The sequence below is a fragment of the Pholcus phalangioides genome, unplaced genomic scaffold (genome assembly GCF_987345545.1).
Source record: "Pholcus phalangioides strain wild (caught in Gottingen) unplaced genomic scaffold, Ppha-v1.0 ptg000004l_1, whole genome shotgun sequence".
NCBI classification, from domain to species: Eukaryota; Metazoa; Arthropoda; class Arachnida; order Araneae; family Pholcidae; genus Pholcus; species Pholcus phalangioides.
Genome location: NW_028301597.1, coordinates 28819624 through 28842352, shown reverse-complemented (window position 1 = coordinate 28842352; position 22729 = coordinate 28819624). Strand labels below are relative to the sequence as shown.

General features: G+C 38.7%; 1 protein-coding gene across 1 annotated transcript; it reads left to right on the top strand.

The window, feature by feature from the left end:
* The first annotated feature begins 9144 nt into the window (after nucleotides 1–9144).
* Nucleotides 9145–12634, top strand: LOC149087051 (uncharacterized). The gene has a single exon (XM_089231275.1). The coding sequence runs from the start codon at nucleotides 9267–9269 to the stop codon at nucleotides 11412–11414; it is 2148 nt and encodes a 715-aa protein (XP_089087401.1). The 5' UTR covers nucleotides 9145–9266; the 3' UTR covers nucleotides 11415–12634.
* Nucleotides 12635–22729: the final 10095 nt, after the last annotated feature.

Here is a 22729-nt window from a genome sequence, read left to right as displayed (position 1 = left end):
ATGACCTAGAGTGTGTGCAATCATGCGGGTAACAAAAATATTGACGTAAACAGCTATAGACCAGTTCAATGAGTGAACTAGAGAGCGTGAAATTATGAGTGACCTAGAGCGCGTGAAGGAAGTATGTATGGACCAAAAATAGTGGCGTAGAGCGTGTACAAGTATGTGAGTGGCCTCGAGAGCAAGCGACCAAAAGAGTGACAGAGAACAAGCGATCAGGTCGTTGAATGAACCGTCGTGTTAGTGACCAAAACAGTGAGCAAACATGTAAATGTTCAAGGTAGTGGCCTGGGGGTAATCGGGAATGAAAGCGATAGGGAGTTGCTCCAGACCAACTTAAACAAGATTGCAGCATGGGCAAATGAATGGAGCATGACGTTTAGCGTAGATAAGTGCATGGTCGCTCATTTTGGTTCGAACAACCAACGGTTCTCTTACGAGTTGAATGGTGTCACTATCCCGGATGCAACTAGAGTCACCGATTTGGGAATTCTCATTGACGAGCGACTTAAGTTTTCTGAACATTGTTCAGCGGTTGTCAAAAAATCGAATAGAATGCTTGGTCTCATTTTCAAAAAGGTCTCTTCGCGTTCTCCTAAAGTCATTCTTCCTCTTTTTCGAGGCTTAGTTCGTCCTGGACTGGAGTATGCTGTAAGGTTTTGGAGACCATACCTACAGAGGGACATAGACTTGGTTGAAGGGGTGCAGAGAAGAGCTACGCGTGTCCTTATTGGCACACAGGGCTTGAGTTATGAAGAAAGACTTCATTTTTTGAATATGTTTACATTGGATGAACGCAGGTGTCGAGGAGATATGATCGAAGTGTTCAAAATTTTCAATGGGATGGATAGGATGGACCATGAACTTTTAGTACACCGCCAATCGACTGCTTTTACAAGGGGACACCAGTATCGATTGGTGAGGGACAATGCAAGGTTATGGTGTCGCAGGGAATTTTTCTCCAATAGGGTTGTTAATAAATGGAATAGCTTACCCCCGGAGGTAGTAAATTGTAACACAATTGACACGTTTAAAAAGAAATACGATAAACATGTTGGGGTAAATCGAGAAGCTATCCATTCTTAGAATAAGACAACCATAAGTAATCTTTATGGGCATCGTATAATATTTTATCATGTGTATATATTGTTTGTAATTTGTGTTAATTGCATTTTTAATTGGGTTGCTGTATTTTTGAAACATATGACAACCATATTTTTATGGGCATCTTTTTATCAGCCACCTCGTTGGGCATTTTGCCTGTTGTGGCGTTGTATTTGTATTTGTATTTGTATTTGAGAGTGGGTTAGGGTTCCCAACTTCGAGGCGCAAATGCGAGCCGATCTCCCCATTGAGAAGTCTCGACACAGAGAGCAACAGGCCTACAACAATGCAATTATTCAATCATTGCACATCACTCATAGGTAGAAAAATTGATGGCAGATGGAAGCACAACACACAAAAAGCATTACACAGAAACAAACTTCACCTCAGGTTCACTACACATACACACACATTCCAACATGTACCAATTCATTAGAAGTTCCACAGAGGAATATGGACGAGGTGCATGCCTGGTTTAGTAGTAGGTCAGTGAGTGTCCTAGAGCAGGGGCGCGGACATGAAGTAAAAATTAGGGGACTGAAAGCTGCCAGTTGTCCCGGATATACTGACTAAAGCACGTGTGCGCAGAAAGGGGAAAGGATGCGTTACATTACACATTCCTTCAAACTAATGTGATAAATTTTGTGAGGGTCTGAGTCAGACCCCTCACAAAATTTATTGGAATAGGACTTCAAATAGCCTCAGGTCCCAGTTTCTGGTGCCTATGACCTAGAGCAGTGTTTCTCAACCGTCGGGCCGTGACGCGGTACCGGGTCCTGACATCAGTCAAACAGGGCCGCGAACAATTCACTGTCTCATTTTTTCCATTTATTTCCTATTAGTTGTGTGTATGTGACAGGGCCTTCTCACAAAAAAAGAAATCAACCGGGCCGTGGGCTTCCAAAGGTGGAAAACCACTGACCTAGAGAGTGTGCGTAAGTGTCAGATTCATGAATTTACTAACCATATTTCGATGGTACGAAAATGGGAGTGGCCAAAAGAATGACATAGAAACAGTGCCTTCTCGACGCATGGTCTCACCCGGGCACGGCCTGGGAAGCGTCAAAAGCAGAGGGCCCTCATAAAAATGAGATCTTATTGCAAAGTTCGAGAGTAAAAATGCACATTGGTAAGCGGGCATTTATAGCTGGGGGGGGGGGATTCATGATGCTCTTAGGACGACCCTACCTAAAGAAAGAGAAAGACCAAATTAGTGAGCAGCCGAAAGAGTGACCAAGAAAGTATGCAAGCACTTGAGAACTTGAGAGACCAAAACAAAGACAGAAACAAAGGTTTATATTGGGGTTATTTATTAGAGGAGCCAAGTGGGCCAGAGCGAAACATTTGAGGAATGAGTAGGTCAAGAAAATTAGACCTGTATCGGGGAAGGGCGGCAAAAACTATAAATCCACCTCCGAGGATCAGTATTTATATCTACCTAATACCTACTACAGTATAACAGTGTCAGATTCATGAATTTACTAACCATATTTCGATGGGATGAAAACGGGATATCAAGCTCACTAAAACAGGCAATTACTGGATATTGCCAATCTGGAGTGAAATGAAATGAATAGAAAAAAAAAATAAATAAATAAAATAAAAATTTTTACTTTTAAATGAAATTTCCAAAAAACTAAACTTTTAAGAGAAAATTTCTTCACCCCGGTAAATTAATTAGAATAAGGATTAACAAACAACTGAATAATCTCTAAAAATATAATTACAAGTTATAATTATAATTCCTTTCCTTTTTATTGGATTATAAACCATGATGTTTTATAAGAATATCGCGATCCTTCTTTTTTTTTTTGTGATGTTTTTTCATTACTTCTCAAGCTGTTTCAACCCTTCCGATTCGAAGTTCGTTGGCTTTATTTTCATGTCTAAAAGGTTGATAGGACATTCGGACATTTACTTCCTATTGATTCAAAAAAAAAAAAAGAGAGAGAGAGAGCTTTCTGAAAGGTCTTTTATCAGCTGCAGAGCAACGAAGGTTGAACGGAAAAGAAAACAAGGAGAAGAAAAGGAATACTCTCTGGCGCTTTTTTGGGGCTTCCTATCTCATATTAACGTCAATTAGTCTGCACCAGAAAAAAAAAGAAGAAAAAAATTATAATAAACTTAAAATTTCCTTAAGCTTCCCTCGTGCCCATAGAAAAAGGAAAAGCTTTATAAAAAAAAAAAATCCCATTCATTAACGTTATCTTCTTTGTTTGGCTCTATCTGATATGATAGACGGTGTTGTTTTTTGTGGTTCTTTCATGTCAAATTCGGCCTTCGAACATGCTTTCGACCAGACCTCAACGCAAACACAGCCGAAATGGTCTTCGGTCAAACGCTGAGATTGCATGGAGAGATTTTCGTCGAACAACATGTCCCGGAGCCAGTAATAACCTACTGGCAACTTCCGACTTCAAGGCATGGCGTCACACGTAACGTTTCGCAAGCCCTGACGACTTGTACACGCGTTTTCCGTTTTCGTTCGCCGTAAAGGATCAGTCCCACGAGAGTGGCTAGGAGACCCTTGGTAAGATAATTAAAGTTAATAAAAGTCTAAAGATAATAAAAGGCTTTGTTGAACATGAACCGCAAAAACCACGGCCGGCGTGAAGTAATCCGTACTTGTTCGTTCATTTCCAAAGGAAGACGCTCGTTCCGCTGCCTTTGTATTGAAAGCCATAAAAATGATTGCTTCCCCGAGGCCCGAGACGACCGCGGATCCTGACAAAGACCTTTATTATCTTTAACTTTAATTATCTTACCAAGGGTCCCCTAGCCCACTCTCGTGGGACTGAGGCCTTACGCTGTCCGACCTACGAAGGTCCCTTCGTGATCCTAAAAATTCTTCCGTGTACGTGTCAAGAACAGGGAGTCCGTGATACCGATCGACCGACTGAAACCGGCCTATCTCATCAACGACTGGTACCTGGACGGGCCGGACATTGAAGTTCCATCAACACCAGATCAGCAGATGAAACCGATTATTCCAGCCACCCGACAGGTGACGTTTGCACCTACTACACTCATGTCCATAAATTAAGGATAATTCAGAATCACACGGAAATCGGAATCTGAAGTAAAAATTTCACCTGTAGAATTATCACACACATCTGCAAGAATGATATGCAAATTTCAGGAAGACACCAGATGATGCCGATAGTACGTCACAATGACGAGAGTGTAAGAGGGGGGGGGGGTATGTAAAGAATGGTGGCAAAGAAGTGAAATTGTTCACAAGAGTTCTGTAAGGCGCTCAGTGCCATAAGCGAATAGTTATGATACAGAGGACGCATGTGGATGATTTTTTACGTGGTAGAATTAGCGGCCGCCTGGAATGTGGGCGTACTCAGATGGAAGTATCCGGGAACTTGGAATTGCCCAAAGTGTCATCTCTAGGCTTTGGCAACGATTCCAAGATCAGGGAAATGTCAGTAGACGTTACAGTACAGGTCGCCCCCGAGTTACAACGCCGAATGAAGACCGGTATTTGGCAGTAACTGCCAAAAGAAGCAGACGGAGCACAGCATCCGACCTGTCTCGTCAGCTATCTGCAGCCACGGGTACCACAGTTTCAAGGCAAACCGAGTACAGACGTTTGGGAGATATTGGTCTATATGCTCGCAGGCCTGTCAGATGTGTTCCGCTCACGGCAACTCACTGTTGGCAGCGATTAGCCTGGAGTAGAGAACATGCAATGTGGACATCGTCACAGTGGGCTTTGTGATGTTTTCCGACGAGTCCAGGTTTAGCTTGCAATCTGATTCACGTCGGACTTTCACATGGAGAACGCCAAGTACCCGTTACCACCAAGACAACATCATTGAACGACACCGTTACGGTAGTGCAGCATTGCTCGTTTGGGGGTGGAATTATACTGGGTTCCAGAACAGATCTGCGTGTTCAAACCGGAACCATGAAAGCCCAAATTTATCGGGACATCATTGTGGAACAACATGTACGTTTGTTTAGGGGTGCCATGGGCGCAGAATTTGTGTTTATGGATGACCTCACCGAGCAAACATCGTAAACGAATGCCTTGAATCTGAGGATATAACCCGTATGGAATGACCAGCATTCTCACCTGACTTGAATCCGATAGAGCATGTGTGGGACATGCTTGGCCGACGAGTTGCAGCCCGTCAACCACCTCCTACATGTGTACCGGAACTTCGGAGAGCATTGCTTGCTGAGTGGAGTGATCTTCCCCAAGATCAGATCGATAATTTGATACTCAGCATGCCTAGGCGTTGTACGGACTGTATTTCATCGCATGGGAGACATACAATGTATTAACCATCATACCAACCATGTAATAGAAAGTTTTTGTGAAGGAGATATTTTTTACAACTGCTCCAGGGAGCAAAAATCGTAGTTTTCATGAATGGCATCATACATACACCATCGTTTTTGTTCTTTATCTTTTGTTTAATAAATGGGTTTTATGAATAAGTAACGTTTGTTTTGTTTCTGAACCTTTATTTGCCGGAGCTGGCATTATCCTTAATTTATGGACATGAGTGTACATTGACACAGCACCAAAACTTACCACTGTCGATGTATGTGAAACCTTTTTTTCCCCGTCTTCGGCAAATTTCGAACACTGTCAACTGTAGTTGGCAATCGTACTATCATTTGGCATTGCTTTTTGGTGACAATTGGTAATGCCCTGAATTTTCCCGCTTTTCCGATCCTTAGAGGAATTTTCCGGATTTTTTTAAAATTTTTTTCTTGCTTTGCATCCTTAACGCTAAATTCGCACCAAATATCATGTTTCTAGGACCGCTAGAAATGCCTAGGATTTTTGATGATCGTGAGTCAGTCAGCGTCAAAATAATGAAATTTTGAGTTGAAATTTCTCAAGAACTACAGAGGAACAAACTCAGAGGTTTGATTGAACTTGCAAACTACTCTGAGTATGCAAAGTTTCAAGTTTCTGAAAAACTTCAATACGGAGATATAAGAGTTTCAAAAAGTTGCTTCCAGAACAGGATGTTACGGCCGTGGTTGTTTTGTTCGACTTTGCAGGGTCGAATTTCTGTGAGACTCTTCTTTTGAGCCATCACTCGGGCCGCGTCCGGGTGGGCCCATGCGTTCGGACGGCACTGTATCTATCTCGATGGAGTCCATAGCAGAAGGACCACTAGAACCATATATTATCACGATGTGTTCATAGCAGAGGGACCGCAGAAAAACCATACCATCACAAGATGCAGGGCAGCAAGTGTGGAGGGGAACCAGGCGGGTCTGGTGCCCCTGGCAGTGGATTAGAGGGGGAGGGGAATTGAATCCCTTTAACCTCTCTTTCAGCATTACAAGGTGGCGCCGAAATGCGTGCTGGCTCCCGGCTCACTAAACATGTAGTATAGCGGTCCTGATTCCATGGAACCCTAACATTCATGAATATTTCTTAGTGAAAATACATTTGTAACTCTCTCTGTCGTGACATCAATGAAAAATTTTACAGCTTTTCATACCGCGGATTCCCAGAGACGCTGCCATGGAACCCAGGAGTCTATGAAATACCAGTTGTGTGGAAATCTTCGGTCTTGTCATTCGGAATCTGTTTCAAACTGCATGTACTGGTCGAAGATTGCATGATAGAAAAAAATGACCCCAGACAAAAATGGAGGGCATGTGAGATTCTTCCAAGACAAGAGTTCTTAACCATTTGTGTTTCACGGACCCCCCCCCCCTACCTGTACTGATAAACTGAAATACAAATTTTTGTGACGATGGGCAAATATGATTTTGTCACCTCAAGCATAGCGATATGCGATTAGTTTAAAACGGTGCCCATTTTTCTCTTCTAAAATTTGCCACCCCTAAATTTTGCAGCCCGGGCTGTTGAACCCCCCTCCCCGCCTCCCTTCATAAAAAACAACAAATTAATCGTTATACCATTCGAGCTGACGTACTCCCTAAAATATCAACCGAAAACTTAGATGTCCATGGATCCCTGAAGGAGACCCGTATTTTTAAGACGTTCGTGTGTTCGTACCCCCACGCTGGAACAGTGATAGTGGGAGAAAGTTGATTTTTTTTGTGGTTTCTCAACTTAGAGGCATGGATGCGAGCCAATCTCTTTGTTAAAAAATTTCGCCAGAGTGAGCAAGAGAACCAAAACGGTACACATATTCAATCATTACATTCCACTTATAGTTTGAAAAATATATGGCAGCACTAAGAAATTGTCGTACAACACTGGATACGCAGCTAAACTGTTACGAACGCACACTTCCAGCATAACTCATTCGGTAGTAAATTGACTATGGCGATAGAACCAGAGTTGTGCTCGGTTTGAAACTAAACGAACCGACACGACCAGGCTCTGTCACACCAGTGATACAATCTCTTTGCCCAGGAGGACGCGGTCGACCAGGAGAAACATCTAGTGCCGTCTTAACGAATGGGCTCACATGGGGGCCCTCACAAAAACTAGATCTGATCGAAATTTTCGAAAATATGCCATGTAGGGCATCAGAAAAATCATTTGGCCCAAGAGCCCATAATGCTCTTAAGACGGCCTTGCAAACACCAGCTGGTAGTATTGCAGTGTAAGCGAGGCAACAAGAATAGGAGGGGGAAAAAAAGAAAATAATAACAAAAAAAAAAAAAAGAAGAAAATAACAATGTAGGAATAAATGTGGGCTCTTGGCCTCTTTTCTTGTGCAGGTAGTGGGCTTTTAGCCTATTTTTTCCTTTTCGCCGTGCGGTATAAGCAAATTATGCGCTCTCTGCCTTTCCTGCTATTCTGTCGTGTGGGCTCGTCCCCTGTTTTATTGGGCTAACTGGTGGACACCGTGTCCCTTTTCCTGTGGAGTCAGTTTTCTACTCACTCCTATACTTGCCAGCTTCAGATTCGCTGGTTCGGTGACAGATGAGCCGTTATTTTCTCACTCCAACGATGTAGGGATCGTGTTTCGGCTCCTTCTGGATAGTCTTATCGAGGGCCTTAGACTAACATCACACTAGAAATATCTTCAGTGTGGTGTTCCTTAGACTCGGTTTGACAGAAAGAAAGACATACTCTCAGCCGCTGTGCAGTCGTAGCGACGGACTCAATGAGGACCCAGGTTCGAACCCCCCATCGGTGGCACAGTTGGTGGTCGGCTGAAGTTGGTTTTCTGCTGTTCTCAACTTCGAGGCGTGAATGCTAGCCGATCTCCTTGTTAAAAAATCTCGCCACGGAGAGTAACAGGCCTACAACGATACAAATATTCAATCATTACACTTTACTTAATAGTTTGACAAATATATGGCAGCACTAAAAATGCCTATATAACACTAGACAGGTACTCAAATCGTTAGGTACACGCAGGGCCGCAAGGGCGAGTGAACAGGTGGGTCTGGTGCCACGGGTACTAGACCAGGAGGAGGCACCGTATTCACCCTTTTACTGCTTCTGCAAGCAAGGGGAGCCAAAATTCCTGCTTGTCCCGGTGACAAAGTATCCAGCAGCGGCGCTGGGTACACGTACTCACACTTGCGGCATAACCGGTTTTGTGGCAAGGAATTGCGCAAGGCGATCGACTGGAGTTGTGCTTACTTTGGAGTAAAAAAAGACATTGCTTCAAGCACTCAAGGCACGGTTAAGAAAACTAATTCCTTCAGGCACTCTAAAGCACGGTTACAAAAACCAAGTCCTTTCATGATGGAAAAAAAACAGACGAAGTTATAAATTTTAGGTTACTGAATTTTAAAAAAAATTTAAATTAGTGAAAAGATAATACTATGTATTGTAGAGAGAAATCTAATGAATAATTATTTAATTTCTCTCACGAGGATATTTCCTTTATTTTACGGACTTCCCTAAAGAAATATATTGATGTTCAGAGTTAAATCGATTTTTTGATTTTTAATACTTTATTTATCGTTTTTAATAAAACTTTTAAAGATTAATTTGAACAGGAATGGTTAAAATAATTAAAATTTCATATTCTGACGAAGTAACTAATAAAATGATATATGTTCCGAAGTCCGTAGAGAAAGAATCATCGATTCCTAGATATGCATTGTAAAGGTCAGACGTGAAAAACATTGTGGGGAGTACTTGGCTCACGTGACCACGCTATTTATTAGCTCAAGAGACGCCATTTTCGGAAGTTTCTGAGTGTGAGTGCGTGAATTGATCCAGATTGTGATTTTTTTTAAATTCCGCGATGGCATCCGAAGTCGCATCGTCGGATTTATCGTCTGAAAATAAATCGCCCAAGAAAGAAAGCACAGGAGGAGGATCTGCGAAGAAAGAAGTCAAGCTCAACGATCTCAGGGTCGCGGACTTGAAGACGGAACTTGAAAACCGAGGCCTGGACAAAAGCGGTGTCAAGGCCTCGTTGATGGAGAGGCTCAAAAAGGCTCTCGAGGATGAGGGCAAAAACCCCGAGGATTTCGTGTTCGAAATAACCACCGATACCCCGAGTAAGAAATCTAAGAGAGCGAAAGAATCGGTCGTCGAATCCAAGTCGAATGACGAGAGCGGCGCCGCCGATCAGGAATCAGACAATGACGAGGAAGAAGAAAAACAAAACGACTCTGTGATGGTGATCGAAAATGGCGAGATCCTACAGCTCAGAGTCGATGACAAAGAGGCGACTCTAGATGGCGGTAAGGAAAACACTGGTAAGGCCAGTGACAACGACGAAGAGGAGGAGGAAGAAGAGAATGCGAGCGACTCGGCCGGCGAATTGGGGGCCGCGACCGATGAAGCCGGTTCGGACCCCAAGATGGGAATCGTCATCGATGACAGCGAGGACACCGTCGAAAAGCCCGAAGAGAAATCCGAGGATGGAGAAATTACTAAGACTAGTGCTGCTGCTACCCCCGCCACCACTACCAGCTCTCAAAAAACCGAAAAGGCAGCAGCATCAGCGGGGGCGCCTAAAACTCAGACGAAACCAACTGAAGCGGTTGCTAAAAACGCCCCGGCTAGAAATATATGGATCACAGGACTGTCCTCTGCGACGAGAGCCGCTGATTTGAAAGGGCTGTTCAGCCAGCAGGGAAAAGTCGCTTCTGTTAAGATTGTCACCAACGCCAAGCAAGTTAGCGGTGAGAAGAAATATTATGGTTTCATAACGATGTCTGCCAGTAAAGATGCCGCCAAGGCTGTTGAAAGCCTTAAAGATACTGAGCTGTATGGTCAGTGTGTACATTTGGAACTTACCGCTCACCAGCCCGGTACACTGTTGAAAAGAACCACGGCAAAGCCTGCTGTGAAAAAACTGAAAACTATCACTGACACTACAAAGGCAGCCACTACTCAGAAAGTTAAGAAGGATTCAGAATCTAAGGAAGGAGAAGAAGGGTCTGAGAAAGAGAAGGAAGAAAGGAGACGAGAGAGAGATCGAGAGCGTCGATCCAGAGAGCCTAGGGATTATAGGCCTCCGTTCAGGCGACCTTTTGGCTTCCGGTTTAGAGGCCGTGGGCGCGGCGGATATGCATCCTTCAGAGAAAGGGTCCCAGCCGAATCATTCCATCGCCCGTTCACCAGGAAACCGTTTTTCAGTCGAATGCCCTTCAGGCCGCCAATGAAGTCTCGTTTCATGGGTTACAGAATGAGGGACGATAGAATGTCTCGTGACCGTTTTAGGGAGAGAGAGATCAGAGAGTCTGAACGGCGTCGTGAAGAGGCGTTCCGCCACAAGATGATTGAACGTAAGCAGCGTGAAGAAGCGTACCGTCTCGAGAGAGAGAAGGTGCAGCTGCGTATTGAAAGAGAGATGTTGGAACGTGAACGGGCGGAGATTCTGAAACTGGAAAGAGAGAAACAGAGGCTGGAGCGTGAGAGACTAGAAAGAGAGAAAGAAAAGCTAAGAAGGCAAACTCAAATGCGGGAAGGACAAAAACGTCCATACCCAGGCCCAACAGATGTTGAATCGGTATGGGAGAAGGAAAAACGTCCCAGACATTACGAAAGCAGTCGTTACCCTGGTTACTCACCAAAGCCACACTTGGAACCTCGTCAAGAATATCGAGAGTCGCCCCAAGTGTACAACAGACACAAATTCGAAGCACGTTCAGATCATTTCGAAAGAGATGCTGGTGGTCCATCTCGTCCTGATTTCAGCAAATACAAAGATAAACCAGAAGGACAACGAGATCACGACGAGCGTCGTGTCGGATACAAGCGGAATTATTTCAGAGAAGAGCCTAGCAGGCCAAGCTATCCTCAGAGAGAGCCTGACCGGGCTTATGCTCCAACAGCTTCACCCAGAGATGACAGATTCAAACCTCGCATTCACGATGTCAGCAGCAGCATGAGAGCGCCCAGAAGTCGCGGAGGTGGACGTCGCATGCCATATTATTGATTCCCATCAACACATATCAAGTGATAAATTTGTTGATGATTCTTCATGTTTTATATTATATCAGTAATAATGATAATTGTAAAGGATTAAAAAAAAATTTCAAATAACTGAAAAGTCACATGTATCCACTAAAGGATTTTGAGAATCAATTAGCATCAATATATTTTAATCCAGATCATTGTTTTGCGAAGAAAATAAAGTTTGAGATAAAACCGTTATAAAGAAGAAGGAGGAAAAACATTCAAGAAGTCCAGATAGTATTTAAAATCAATCGACATATTCATACACTTTTCTCCAAGAATTCTAGATAATTGAACCGTTCAGTATGTAATTCACATTGATTTTTCTTCGTTGATATGTTATTAAGAGTCGCCGATTTTGTTTGAAATCTGCGGATGAAGTCGGTGATTTATGGAAATGAAATTCTATAATGTGATAAGAGTCTACTTGTGATGCATTTCGAAAAAGTTAATCCCGACTCCATATTTCACAGACAGTGGTAAAAATGTTTATTATTTCTAGAATATATCTTTGCATTCATAAGCGTTGTGTTTAAAGCAATGTGCTTTAGTAATCCTGTCTCCCATTGAGGTATTGAACCTTTTTTTGTTATTTTAATGCTTATATATTTCATTGACTAGTATAGTATACAGTATATATTTTTCATTGCAGTTCAATATTAACTAGCTTGTGTGTCTTATAACCCTTATTGTGACGGATGTTCTTTGTTGTGTGTGTGTAACTTCATTTATTTCAGGGAATATTAAATTATGTGTGCATATGGTACTACTGTAAAAACGATACAGGGGCATAACCGGGAAAAGTTTCCTCTCCAAAAAGATGAAAGAAATGGTATATGTATATGTGGATGTTATTTGTATAACTGAGCTGTACGATTTAGCTAATGAAATGTAAAGATTTCTGGAGTTGAATGATAAGTACAAATTGACTGAAATGAAACTGGAACTGAAACAGCAAGTATGGAAGTACCGAATATTATATAATCTCTTGATGTGTGCAAGTAATCATTGAAGAGAACTCTATCCTATAGTGACTGCATCATTATAAATACATAAAACCTGCATGTGTTGAAACCATCTATGTGGTAATTTGAGTAACTCTTTAGCTCTGCTGTATATTCCCAATAGCGAATTACATTGACTCATCTGTAGTGCGAACATGTAGCTCTCTTAATCCAATAAAGTTTCTTTAAAACGTCATCTTTGTCGTCATCATCCTTTATTTTGGAGAGCGTCGGAATGGAAGTACTCATCTGGACAGAGTGAAGAAGTACCAGTATTGGGAAAATTAGATATAGTTTATTCAAGTATGATTATAATATGTTTGATTTGAGCAGTTTGATTGCAATAGCCAAATTCACGTGCGGGGAAACATCTGCTCGATGCTATTCATATATCTGTTAGTATATATTATGTTTGTGCTTTATGGAAGTGCTTGCAATGTAATTTGGTGCTATAATATTTGAACTGTAGAAAATTGTTTAGCTATGACGGAAAAGGTCTTTGTACATGATGTATGGTCATTTACATATAAATGGTATAGTTAGAGATCAAATGGAATTGGCGCTTAAAAAAACCTTTTATACCTATTGGAAAAAAGAGCTGTGATCTCGCTATCCCATTTAGATATACTTAAAGCGTGAAAACTGCTCTGAAGTGATGGAATTAGATGAGTTTTTTAAAAGTTTGAATGAAAAAAAAATTGGATAGGGTATATTTCCAAGTCAATTGGAAAACAATTATGGTGTCTACTACTGCTCCTTCAGTCAACTGATACATTTGACTAGGCTAGTTTATGAATTGCTAGTTCTTTTACAATTGGGGAATCATGACCACGAGGAAATAATATAGAAGCACAATGTGGGTGTGAAAATACATATATTTTTAGGTTTTTTTGAAATCCATTGTCATGATTATCAATGTTATATATGCATAGAAGGAGGTATGTAAACATAGAGAAGATTTTGGTCAAAATGCATTTCGAGCCATGCAAATAGTTTTATTTCTTCTGTTTTTTTTGAAAGCTTTTCTGTAAAGGGACAATTGCAGTCAAGATTTCAATAAACAAATTCAGTCAAGAATTTGATAGTAAAACTTGGCAGAGAAAATGGTATTGGACGAATATGCTGGAGCGTGAAAATTAATTCCTATAAATTTTCTTATTCTGGTGTTTACAGTCAACATTATCTGTCTTAATGGTGAAGAGTATGCAAAAGTGTATTTATCGGCTCATTGAATTTTATATATCCGTAGAAAGTGTAATGGAAATGATATAGGGTTACCAAATTTCCTAAAGACATAATCCTGCAGATAACGTTAGGCAATGCCATTTACCTATGTTTATGACAGATGGTGGCTACATTTTCTATTAGAAACCAACAACAGTTTTCTAACCAAAATAGAATTGTCTGCCTCCGACCACTGTACCTACCATGTCGTAATTGTATTGCTGACACATCACTGGACCAACCTAATTGATCTGAGGTTCCAGTTCCCCAAAGTAGAATATGCCAAAATCTGTGATGCACGTTGCAGAACAATTAGTGCGTCTGCAGAAACAAGAATTTTAAGAGAAAGTACAGAAAAGGCTATTATGGGGATTTCCACCGCAAAACATTTCCAGTCAGCCAAGGGCTTGTTGCAACAATACAAAACATTGTTTTAGGGGTGTTGAAGTAGATATAGATTTTGTTAGTCACGAATGATTTGTAAATAAGAATGAAAATTTTTTAAATTGTCGGGTATAGCATTTCATTCTATCCAAAACTGCATTTTCTGCATACTTCCTTATATCTTTTAATTCAAATGGTCATGATGCAATGGCAACATAGGTAGCAGCTGTTATCATTTGATCGGCAATGTAGGTTCTCATTTCCATAGAGATTGACCAGGGCATGTGCATATGTATGTGGAAAAATAATCTTGGAGCTAAACAGGTACCTACTTTGCTGTGCAATTTTATTTTCTTGAAAATGGAGAAGAAAAAATGTTCTAAAAACCTGGAAATGAAGATAAAGGGGGACAAATTATAAAAATGTACAAGGATGCCTGGTACTCCGAAAATGATTATTAAACCAAGATCCTACTGTCTGGCAACTAAGATAACACACAAAGCTCCAGTTGGGTAGATTTGGATTTATAAATTGGCTCGCACCAGGTTCCAGTCCAGTTCTGGAGTTCATGAAATAATCATAATGTAGAAGGGGGAAAAATGAAATGAAACTTAGGGTGCAGTGATACTCAAATTATCATAATCCCATGATTATTCGGGAGTCGTCATGGCTATCTGTGATGGTAAGCGATTATATTATCTAGGTGGTATGATATTTTTACTGCATCAGCAAGATATGGTAAGGAAGTTATGGAGTCCAAGTGAATAAAGATCCAAGTTTGCGGAGAAAGAATATTTTTAATCGTAGGTTTTTCCCCCTGAGCATCTCGTCTTCAAAATGATTAACCTCCTCCAAGAAGTAAATACTTCATAATTCTAGCTGTTCTCAATGGAATATTGAAGATATTTGGTAAGCATCCACGAGAAGCTCTACAATGTTTCAAGAGTTCGACTCAGAATGGTAACAGTTTATGCACATAATTTATTTCTATTTCCCAGTGTATTCCTTCCATTTTTACAATTTTTGCAACATTAATGCTAAGAATGTGTTTTGATGTATTTGTTTTTTTTCTTTCCCAGCATATTATTTCAGAGGTATGGAAATGAATTGCTTATTACAAGTTTTTTAAGTGTCATTGTTCAGGTAAGTTTATTTAAATATTATTATTAACATTTTCTCCGAAGAAGGTGACTATATTAGGCACAAGTGTCCTTGCCTTTTCTACGTTTCTGGAGAAGTAATTTAGTTGAGCAGAGTAAGTGAAGAACACAGATAAGAAATAATGTGAAACGAGCATTGATGAGATCACCAATTGGCCATCCTGCTTAATCTCATTGGACAAAATGAAATATGTTATTACACAAAAAATAACAATCAACTCTTGAAGCTTCCCAGAGATGTTGATACTTTTGCTTAAATTCAAGTCGTTTGTTACAAGAAAATGTCTTAAAATTGAAGATGCTGCACTATGCAATTCACCGAGCATATATTTATCAAATCCAATTTATGTTGGCTTCATTTTTCTAAAGATGAGATTTTTAAAGCGATTGAGATTTGGCAAGTAAGAGAAAAAAACGAGATGTTTTGGAGTTCATCAAACAAAAATTTGAGCTTGGTTTTGTTGTATTTCAGAGTGATGTTGCCACCTGCAAACTGAATTTTTCTTAGTGATATGTGTTTACTTACATGAAATGCAATTTCCTTACATAGAAATCATTATATCAGTATCACTTGGATGAAATCTAAAATATATCAATGTTAGAACACAACCGTGATAGCCCAAACATTTGTTTTGCGTTAATCCAGCTAGTAACAACTAACCCATTAGTTCTCTGATCTATCTACACCAATCTGCTAAATTCCATTACAGCATTAAAACTTCGTGTACCGAAACTATTTGGACCTACGTGAACTACATATGTTTTTAGTTGAAATGATGTAGATAGGCTGGCATATGACCATTCCCTCTCTGAAGTCTAAAAATGCACTAACAAAAACAGACTGATTAGGATTTTGCATATCATTTACATGAAGAACTTACATTCTTTCCACCAGCAGCAATGGAGAAATCTGGTTGCATCAGGAGTCTTAACTCCTCATCTGTTAGGGGCTTAGTTGAATGTAATGACCATGATGGTGTAGCATACTTTTATCAGGATCAATGCCTTTATATCATCTATATGAGAGTAATATGGGATAGTGTTAAAAGAAGGTGAACAGGATATATATTCATAGCAGCATATGAATGAGTTTCATAATGATTACCATAAAACCAGAATCGCATCTTATATTGACACTCATATGTGCCGGTAAATTACATCCACTTGTAAATGTTGGCTCTTCAGATTTTCAAAATATCATCCTGCGGGAGATTTTCTTGATGATTTAATGAATGAAAAGTTACTTTTCATCAGACTTAATTTCTAAAATTTATTGCACAAATACAATAAATGGAGAAATGGGATATTTTTTTCCGGATGATTTAATAAATGAAAAGTTACTTTTCATCACACTTTTAATCCCTGAAGTTTATCGGATGAATAATAGATAACATGGCGCAAGAGAGAAGGTATAGTATGTACAACAGAAATGCAAAATTTATGTCGAGAATGCCATCGTAAGTAGGATATTTATGAATAGCTTTTTTTTTTTCAAAAAAAATTGAACCATCTCAAAAATAAAGGCGAAATGGTCCTGGTTGGAACATTTGTTTCTGCTGTTGTGTTGGACTGTTAGGCTGTTAGCAATAGTTTGCTAATATATCTTGACCTGATGAATTATATCGCATGTAATGGAATTCGATTATTCTGTGCTGTAAACTTAGCAGATTTCCATCTGGTTAGGCTTGTGGGGCTGTTATTCAGATGATGTAAGGCTTAAAAGCTATAGAAGACACCAATATGTGAAGAGCAACACCAGTAATAAATAATAAATTTTCTGGATCAGTCTCTCTTCATTAAAGAATTAACGGCATGAAAAAGCTTATTCTTTAGATATCAGGGATATATAAATCTGTCAATATTTTTTCCCAAGCGATGTCTCTTGGGCTCAGAAGCTTTTTAATATGAAAGAATCAAGCAAAAAAACCGTTTGCGGAACAAGTATTTCTTCATTAAAGAGTCATAACTAAATTAGCAATGAAATCACAAGATCACACAAGATTACTACATTGTTTTCCCTCTCGCACATTATACTTGATATGTGAATTTTCTTTTATTCAATTAATTGTTTATTATCAGGTTTTTAGAAGAAAATTGAAGATCACATTGTGAAGTTTTTAGGAGTAACCAGTGTATGAAGATATTGAAGATCTACTGGTTCTTCAAATTTGCACATCCATCCTTTCCCTTCTTTTGGAAGTGAAATTTGTCCATAATGAGAAGTGTGCAATGAAGAAATTAGCCGATTGAAGACATTTCGATCTGCGACATCTCTCCAAGATAAAATGGTTGCCACACATGAATGGTTTCTTGAAGTGAAGTCTGTGTTTAAGTTACTTGGAAGTTCGTCCATCGAAAGAAGAGTACTATCCGAAAAGGCTGATTTCATGTTCAAATCACTGAGTGTACATCAAATACCAAACATGTTGAATGTTAAAACTCTTTTCTCTCTTTGCACATTTATAAATGCAGCACAGAAGTTACAACCTGATATTTCTAAGATGAAGTTGTTCAACGATTGCATAAGCTGTTGAAGATTTCACACAACTTTTTTTGCTGGGGAAGTTTTTTTAAAAAAAATAGATAATAGTGGTGGCTTGTGGACTGAATATCAGTTGCAGAGTAAAATTTTAAGAAAAATTATTTTATTTAAGTTTTTGAAATGATTTTTCAATTTAATTTGAGTTATTTCAGAAATGGTAGAATCCATTTAACAATAATCCCTGTGCTGATAATTAATCAAAGGTGATGCATTACGATACGAGATGAACAATGTTTTGAAAGTTTGGAAGTCTTTGAATATCTTTGCGATCATTATACATAAGAAGGAAACATAATCTTTTCAAAATTAAACTTTCTTATCTAAAAATGTATTAACCCTTTTGCATACCGGCTTTTGGCAGCAAATTTGGACAATGCACAGTTGAAGTAGCAGAGATGAATCTCAAAAACTAGTATTATTGTTAACATGGGAAATGAAGGGGGGGGGAAATGAATGAAGTGGGCTTTCTATTCTTTCTCCTACCACCTATCCTTTTCAGGGTTGCGAATGAAATACCTCAATAGGAGGAAGAGCTCAGATGTATTTCTTCTATCTGTTTTGAGAGAGCCAAAATATTATGTTCCTGTAAGTGAAGTGGTACAGTAACTTACCTAGGACTGAGTTTACCCCTTTGCTTACAAGCTGTTGGCGATAAATTTGAATGACCTGTATTAGACAAATAGGCGATAAATGGGGTAGTCTTGTTCGCATGTTAAAAAAGGAATAAAGGGTAAAAAAATCATTAAGGTTGGGGAGAAACAGTACAAACAGTAGGTAATAAATAAGAGTTACTGTGATAAAAAATGTACCGTACCTTGCTTTTTTGCCCTCAACTTAGTATTTTCTTTCTCACTTCCATGTGGGAACATATCTTTGCTTCATAGGGTTACAATAAGGTTCACGATGAGGAAAAAAAGAGGTTGAAGTAACAATCACTGGCATGTGGACGTGATATTGCATTCCTGGTCTTGAAGGGGTTAAGTTGACTAACGTAAAAACAAATTTAAAAATTAAAAAAAACTAAAGCAATGACGGGAAATGAATAAGTTCCTTGAGAAAGTCAAGGAATTACAAATCAGCAGATTGCACAAAACTTAAGGTGATTCATTATTGTGACAAAAATTGCTGACTATATTGATGATTTTGATATTATTTAGTAGGTGAAAGAAACCATGCCACAAATATTTGGGGAGCTATTGATGATAGTCCGGCATATATTTTTTGTTTGGGTTTGTGATTAAAACAGCAGCTCTATTTTTAACTGGCAGTACTCTTGTACTTAAAGCTTTCCTGCTTCTTTGCCAATTTGCAGTCTCATGGTAACAAACCAGTACTAATTCTCTCAATCTCCATGGTTGGTTAGATAAATTATATAGAGGTCTATATTCAGCGTTCCTAGTTGTCTGGGAAAACAGACTATGTAAAATATTTGGCAAAAACCAGTGAAATATGTGAATATTCTATAAAAGTTCCATACGGGGGGATTCTTTGAACACAAAAAAACTCATTGACATTTTAGAAGAAAGGTTCTGAATTTTTTCTTTTCTTCAGGGGAAATTTCTTGAGTTATTGTCAGAGAAATGATGCAGATTTTGCTGAGAACCCTAGTATTGTTTTTTTATTTAAAGCTTGATCGATTTTGGAGTTTTTATTTTTGGCACAAGGACTAATCAGGTCAAGCTACGCCACTCATTTTTTGCTCGCATACATGGGCAAAGTCTGGAAATTCCACGCTATAAGCTAGAAAGATCTGAGGGAAGGCGGTTCCAACAAATTTTTTGATGCTCACTCATATACAGATAGATGAATTGCAAAGAAAAAAAAACCGCTAGAAAAACATTTGCTTCAGAGAAGATTTTCTTGATTTCACATGCATTTATAAGATGCTTGAATTAATTTTAATAATTAATTTTACTGAATTGTTCAAGCAAAATCTACTGATTGTTTGAAAAATGAAACGCCTATTAAAAGCCATTAAATTTCCTTTTTTTCCCTCTCTGGAAACTGATTGCTACATAACACTGCAACATCACCATTAGCTGCCACTGATTAATATGCTCAGCCAAACAAAATTGGAGATAAGATTGTGTAAGATAAGATAATGTAGATAAGATTGCTAGCAGAAATATTGTTGAAAGAATATTGTTAAACAAAGATTCTTACCATAGAAATTACAACGAATTTATATTAGAAGCAATGTCGGCATTGTTCAGGAATTCTGTGACGCTGCAAAGATTGTTTTTGTGTGCTTCTTGTATTAAATCTTTATATGATATTTTTGTGATCTTGTATTTTTTTTTGTTCATTGAGTGGTGGTTTTCATATACCATATTAACTGAAATCTAACATGCCCATCTACTTCCAACCCCCCCTCGAAAAAAATATCAAACTTTTTCATTTTGGTAAGCCTTAAAATTTATGTATATACTGTAGAACAGGGCATGACAAATTTACCCTCAAATCAATGTAGAAAGACAGAGAACTTTGAAAGCCTTTTTAAAAACTTTGCAATGAAATCAGAAAATTTTGTTTCATCCTTAGAATTCAGTTTAGCGATCTCGTATAGAAAATTTTAGGTGTTAATACAGATTTTCTAGTTGCTCTTGGGATTAGTCATGCCCTGTGATAAAATCCTGATTATCAGAATTGTCTGTTTTCTTAGCGATTATTTTTCTTTCAGTGATGAGTAGAATAGTGACTGAGTATGTGATTTCATTGAATTAACAAGAAATAAGCATTTTTTTGCAGCTGAGAAGTAGGTGTTAAAAGTTCAGGTAAATATTGCAACAAGTACCACAGTGTGGAAAAAATAACATAAAACATCAAAATACATTTTTGAGCGTAGCACATCACAGACCAGTTTCTTAAGAAGCTCGCTCACTCATGTTGATGTAGCCAGAATTTGTTTAAAAAATTAAATGAAAGCTAATAGGATGCACCTAACTAAGATAGGTGCTAAGAAACTAAAGGCTAAAAAAAATTTTGTCAGAATGAGATGTATGTTTAAACTGTTTTTTAGTTTTAGTTTTTTTTTCTTGAAAATTTGGTAGTATAATGTGACAGACAATTTTTTTTTTTTTTTTTTGATTAAAAACAAATACTGTATATAGTCTGCAACTCCCTAACCTCAGGACCACTAAAACCGCAATAAATTGAAAACCTGTATATAAGCTGATCTTCAAAAATGTGTGCAATTTAGAGAGGTGAAAATTAGTACATTTCCATGCAATAAAAGTTACAATAAAAAAAAAATGATTGAAACTTTCGAAGTAATTTATTCCAATTCTCCAAGCTCTGCACTGAAAGCCTGGTAAGGCATCTTACAGTGTAGCATCTTAGTTTCCATCTTCAACTGTGTTGTCATTGGCATCGGCACTTTCAAAGAGGATGTCATCTTTGGTTCCGTCCATCGCGTTGCTGATACAACACTTCTTAAAGGATTTGATGATTTCTGTGGAAAAATAATTCCATGCTTCATGAACCCACTTTGTCAAACCAGATGCGACCCAGGCTCTGTCTCTTCCAGGATGTAAGCCTTCGTGAACCCACTGGTAAACTAGACAATGCCGGGTTACTTTGTGGCACCACTTTTTGTTTCTTTATCTTCAGAACTCATTCATCCATGCTATAAATTTCTTAAAAAATGTTTGAAAGGCTTGTTGATGCTCCAATCTAAAGGCTGAAAATCGACATTAGTCTACCAGGTTTCAGAGCCAATGATGTTTTTGATTTTTTTTGCTTTAACATCATCCGTTCCGTGGAATTTGAACATAGCTACAAAAATCACTATTGATTAGTAACGCCACCCAACGATGTCACATCTTGAAGATAGCCATTCAGAGGCCATGTAGCTATGATTTGGTAGAAGGGCTCGATATTTCGTCTTTAAAAACTGACCCGTGTATAGGCCAACCCCAAGAAAATTGAACAAATTTTTCAAAAAAAAAACTACTGATGCACAAGTATATACAATACATTAAAAATGCTTGTAAGAATTAATTAGAATCTCTTTTAACATCAGAAAAATACCGTTAAGTAGGTCACAGCTTTGAAGTAGCTGAAGATTAACTTTCAAAGCCATGTAAGCTGTCACTTTTTCATGGAAAATTATGGTACAATAGAATCTCACTATAACAGACTTCACTTATCATGGACAGCTAAAAAAATTGTAAAATTTTTAATTTATGAGTTTACGACTTGTTTGAATATCTAAAAAAACCCTAAAGTGAAACGAAACATCAAGAAACTGAAATATGTTTTAGACAAATTTGTTTTATTAAAGTGCAAATGAAAGCACTAATCATTGAACAGATTATATTTTGATTCTGTTTAAGACAGGTTTAATTCTATTAAAATATTAATGCTTTTAAAAAGGCATTTCCAAGCAAGCAATTAACCATCCATCCTTGTTTTGCATAAATATGGATGCTCTTCATAACTTATACTGCTCGCCAGCTAGAAAAATTACTATAGTGCATACGTACACATTTATTTCAATTGGTGAAGTTTTTTTTTATTTGCATAAGCATGGGTGTATGCAGACAAATTTTTTTACTGTTTTGAGATGATGGCTTAAGTTTTTCCTGCAGAATAACACTGTAATCTTGATTTGGGGTGATTAGAACCCTCCGCCCCTTCCCTGCATATACCAATGTGTATGATAAACAGTCTTTGCAGCTAACTAGTACTATTACTTAACCATACATGCACCTCTTATATATTCCTCTATGGAATTTCTAACAAATCTGCACATGCCGGAATGTGTTCTGGGTGTGTGGCCCTAACATATTTGTTGTTGGGTTGCCCTTGTTTCATGCCCATGATGCCATCTGCCTTACATTTTCTGAAGTAAAGATTGAAATGCTTGAATTTTCATGTTATGTCAATATTGCGTTGTAGGTCCGCCTGCTCTGTGGAGAGACTTTTTCCAATGCGGGACCGGCTCGCATTTGCGCCTCGAAGCAAACTACTGTCTGCCGGA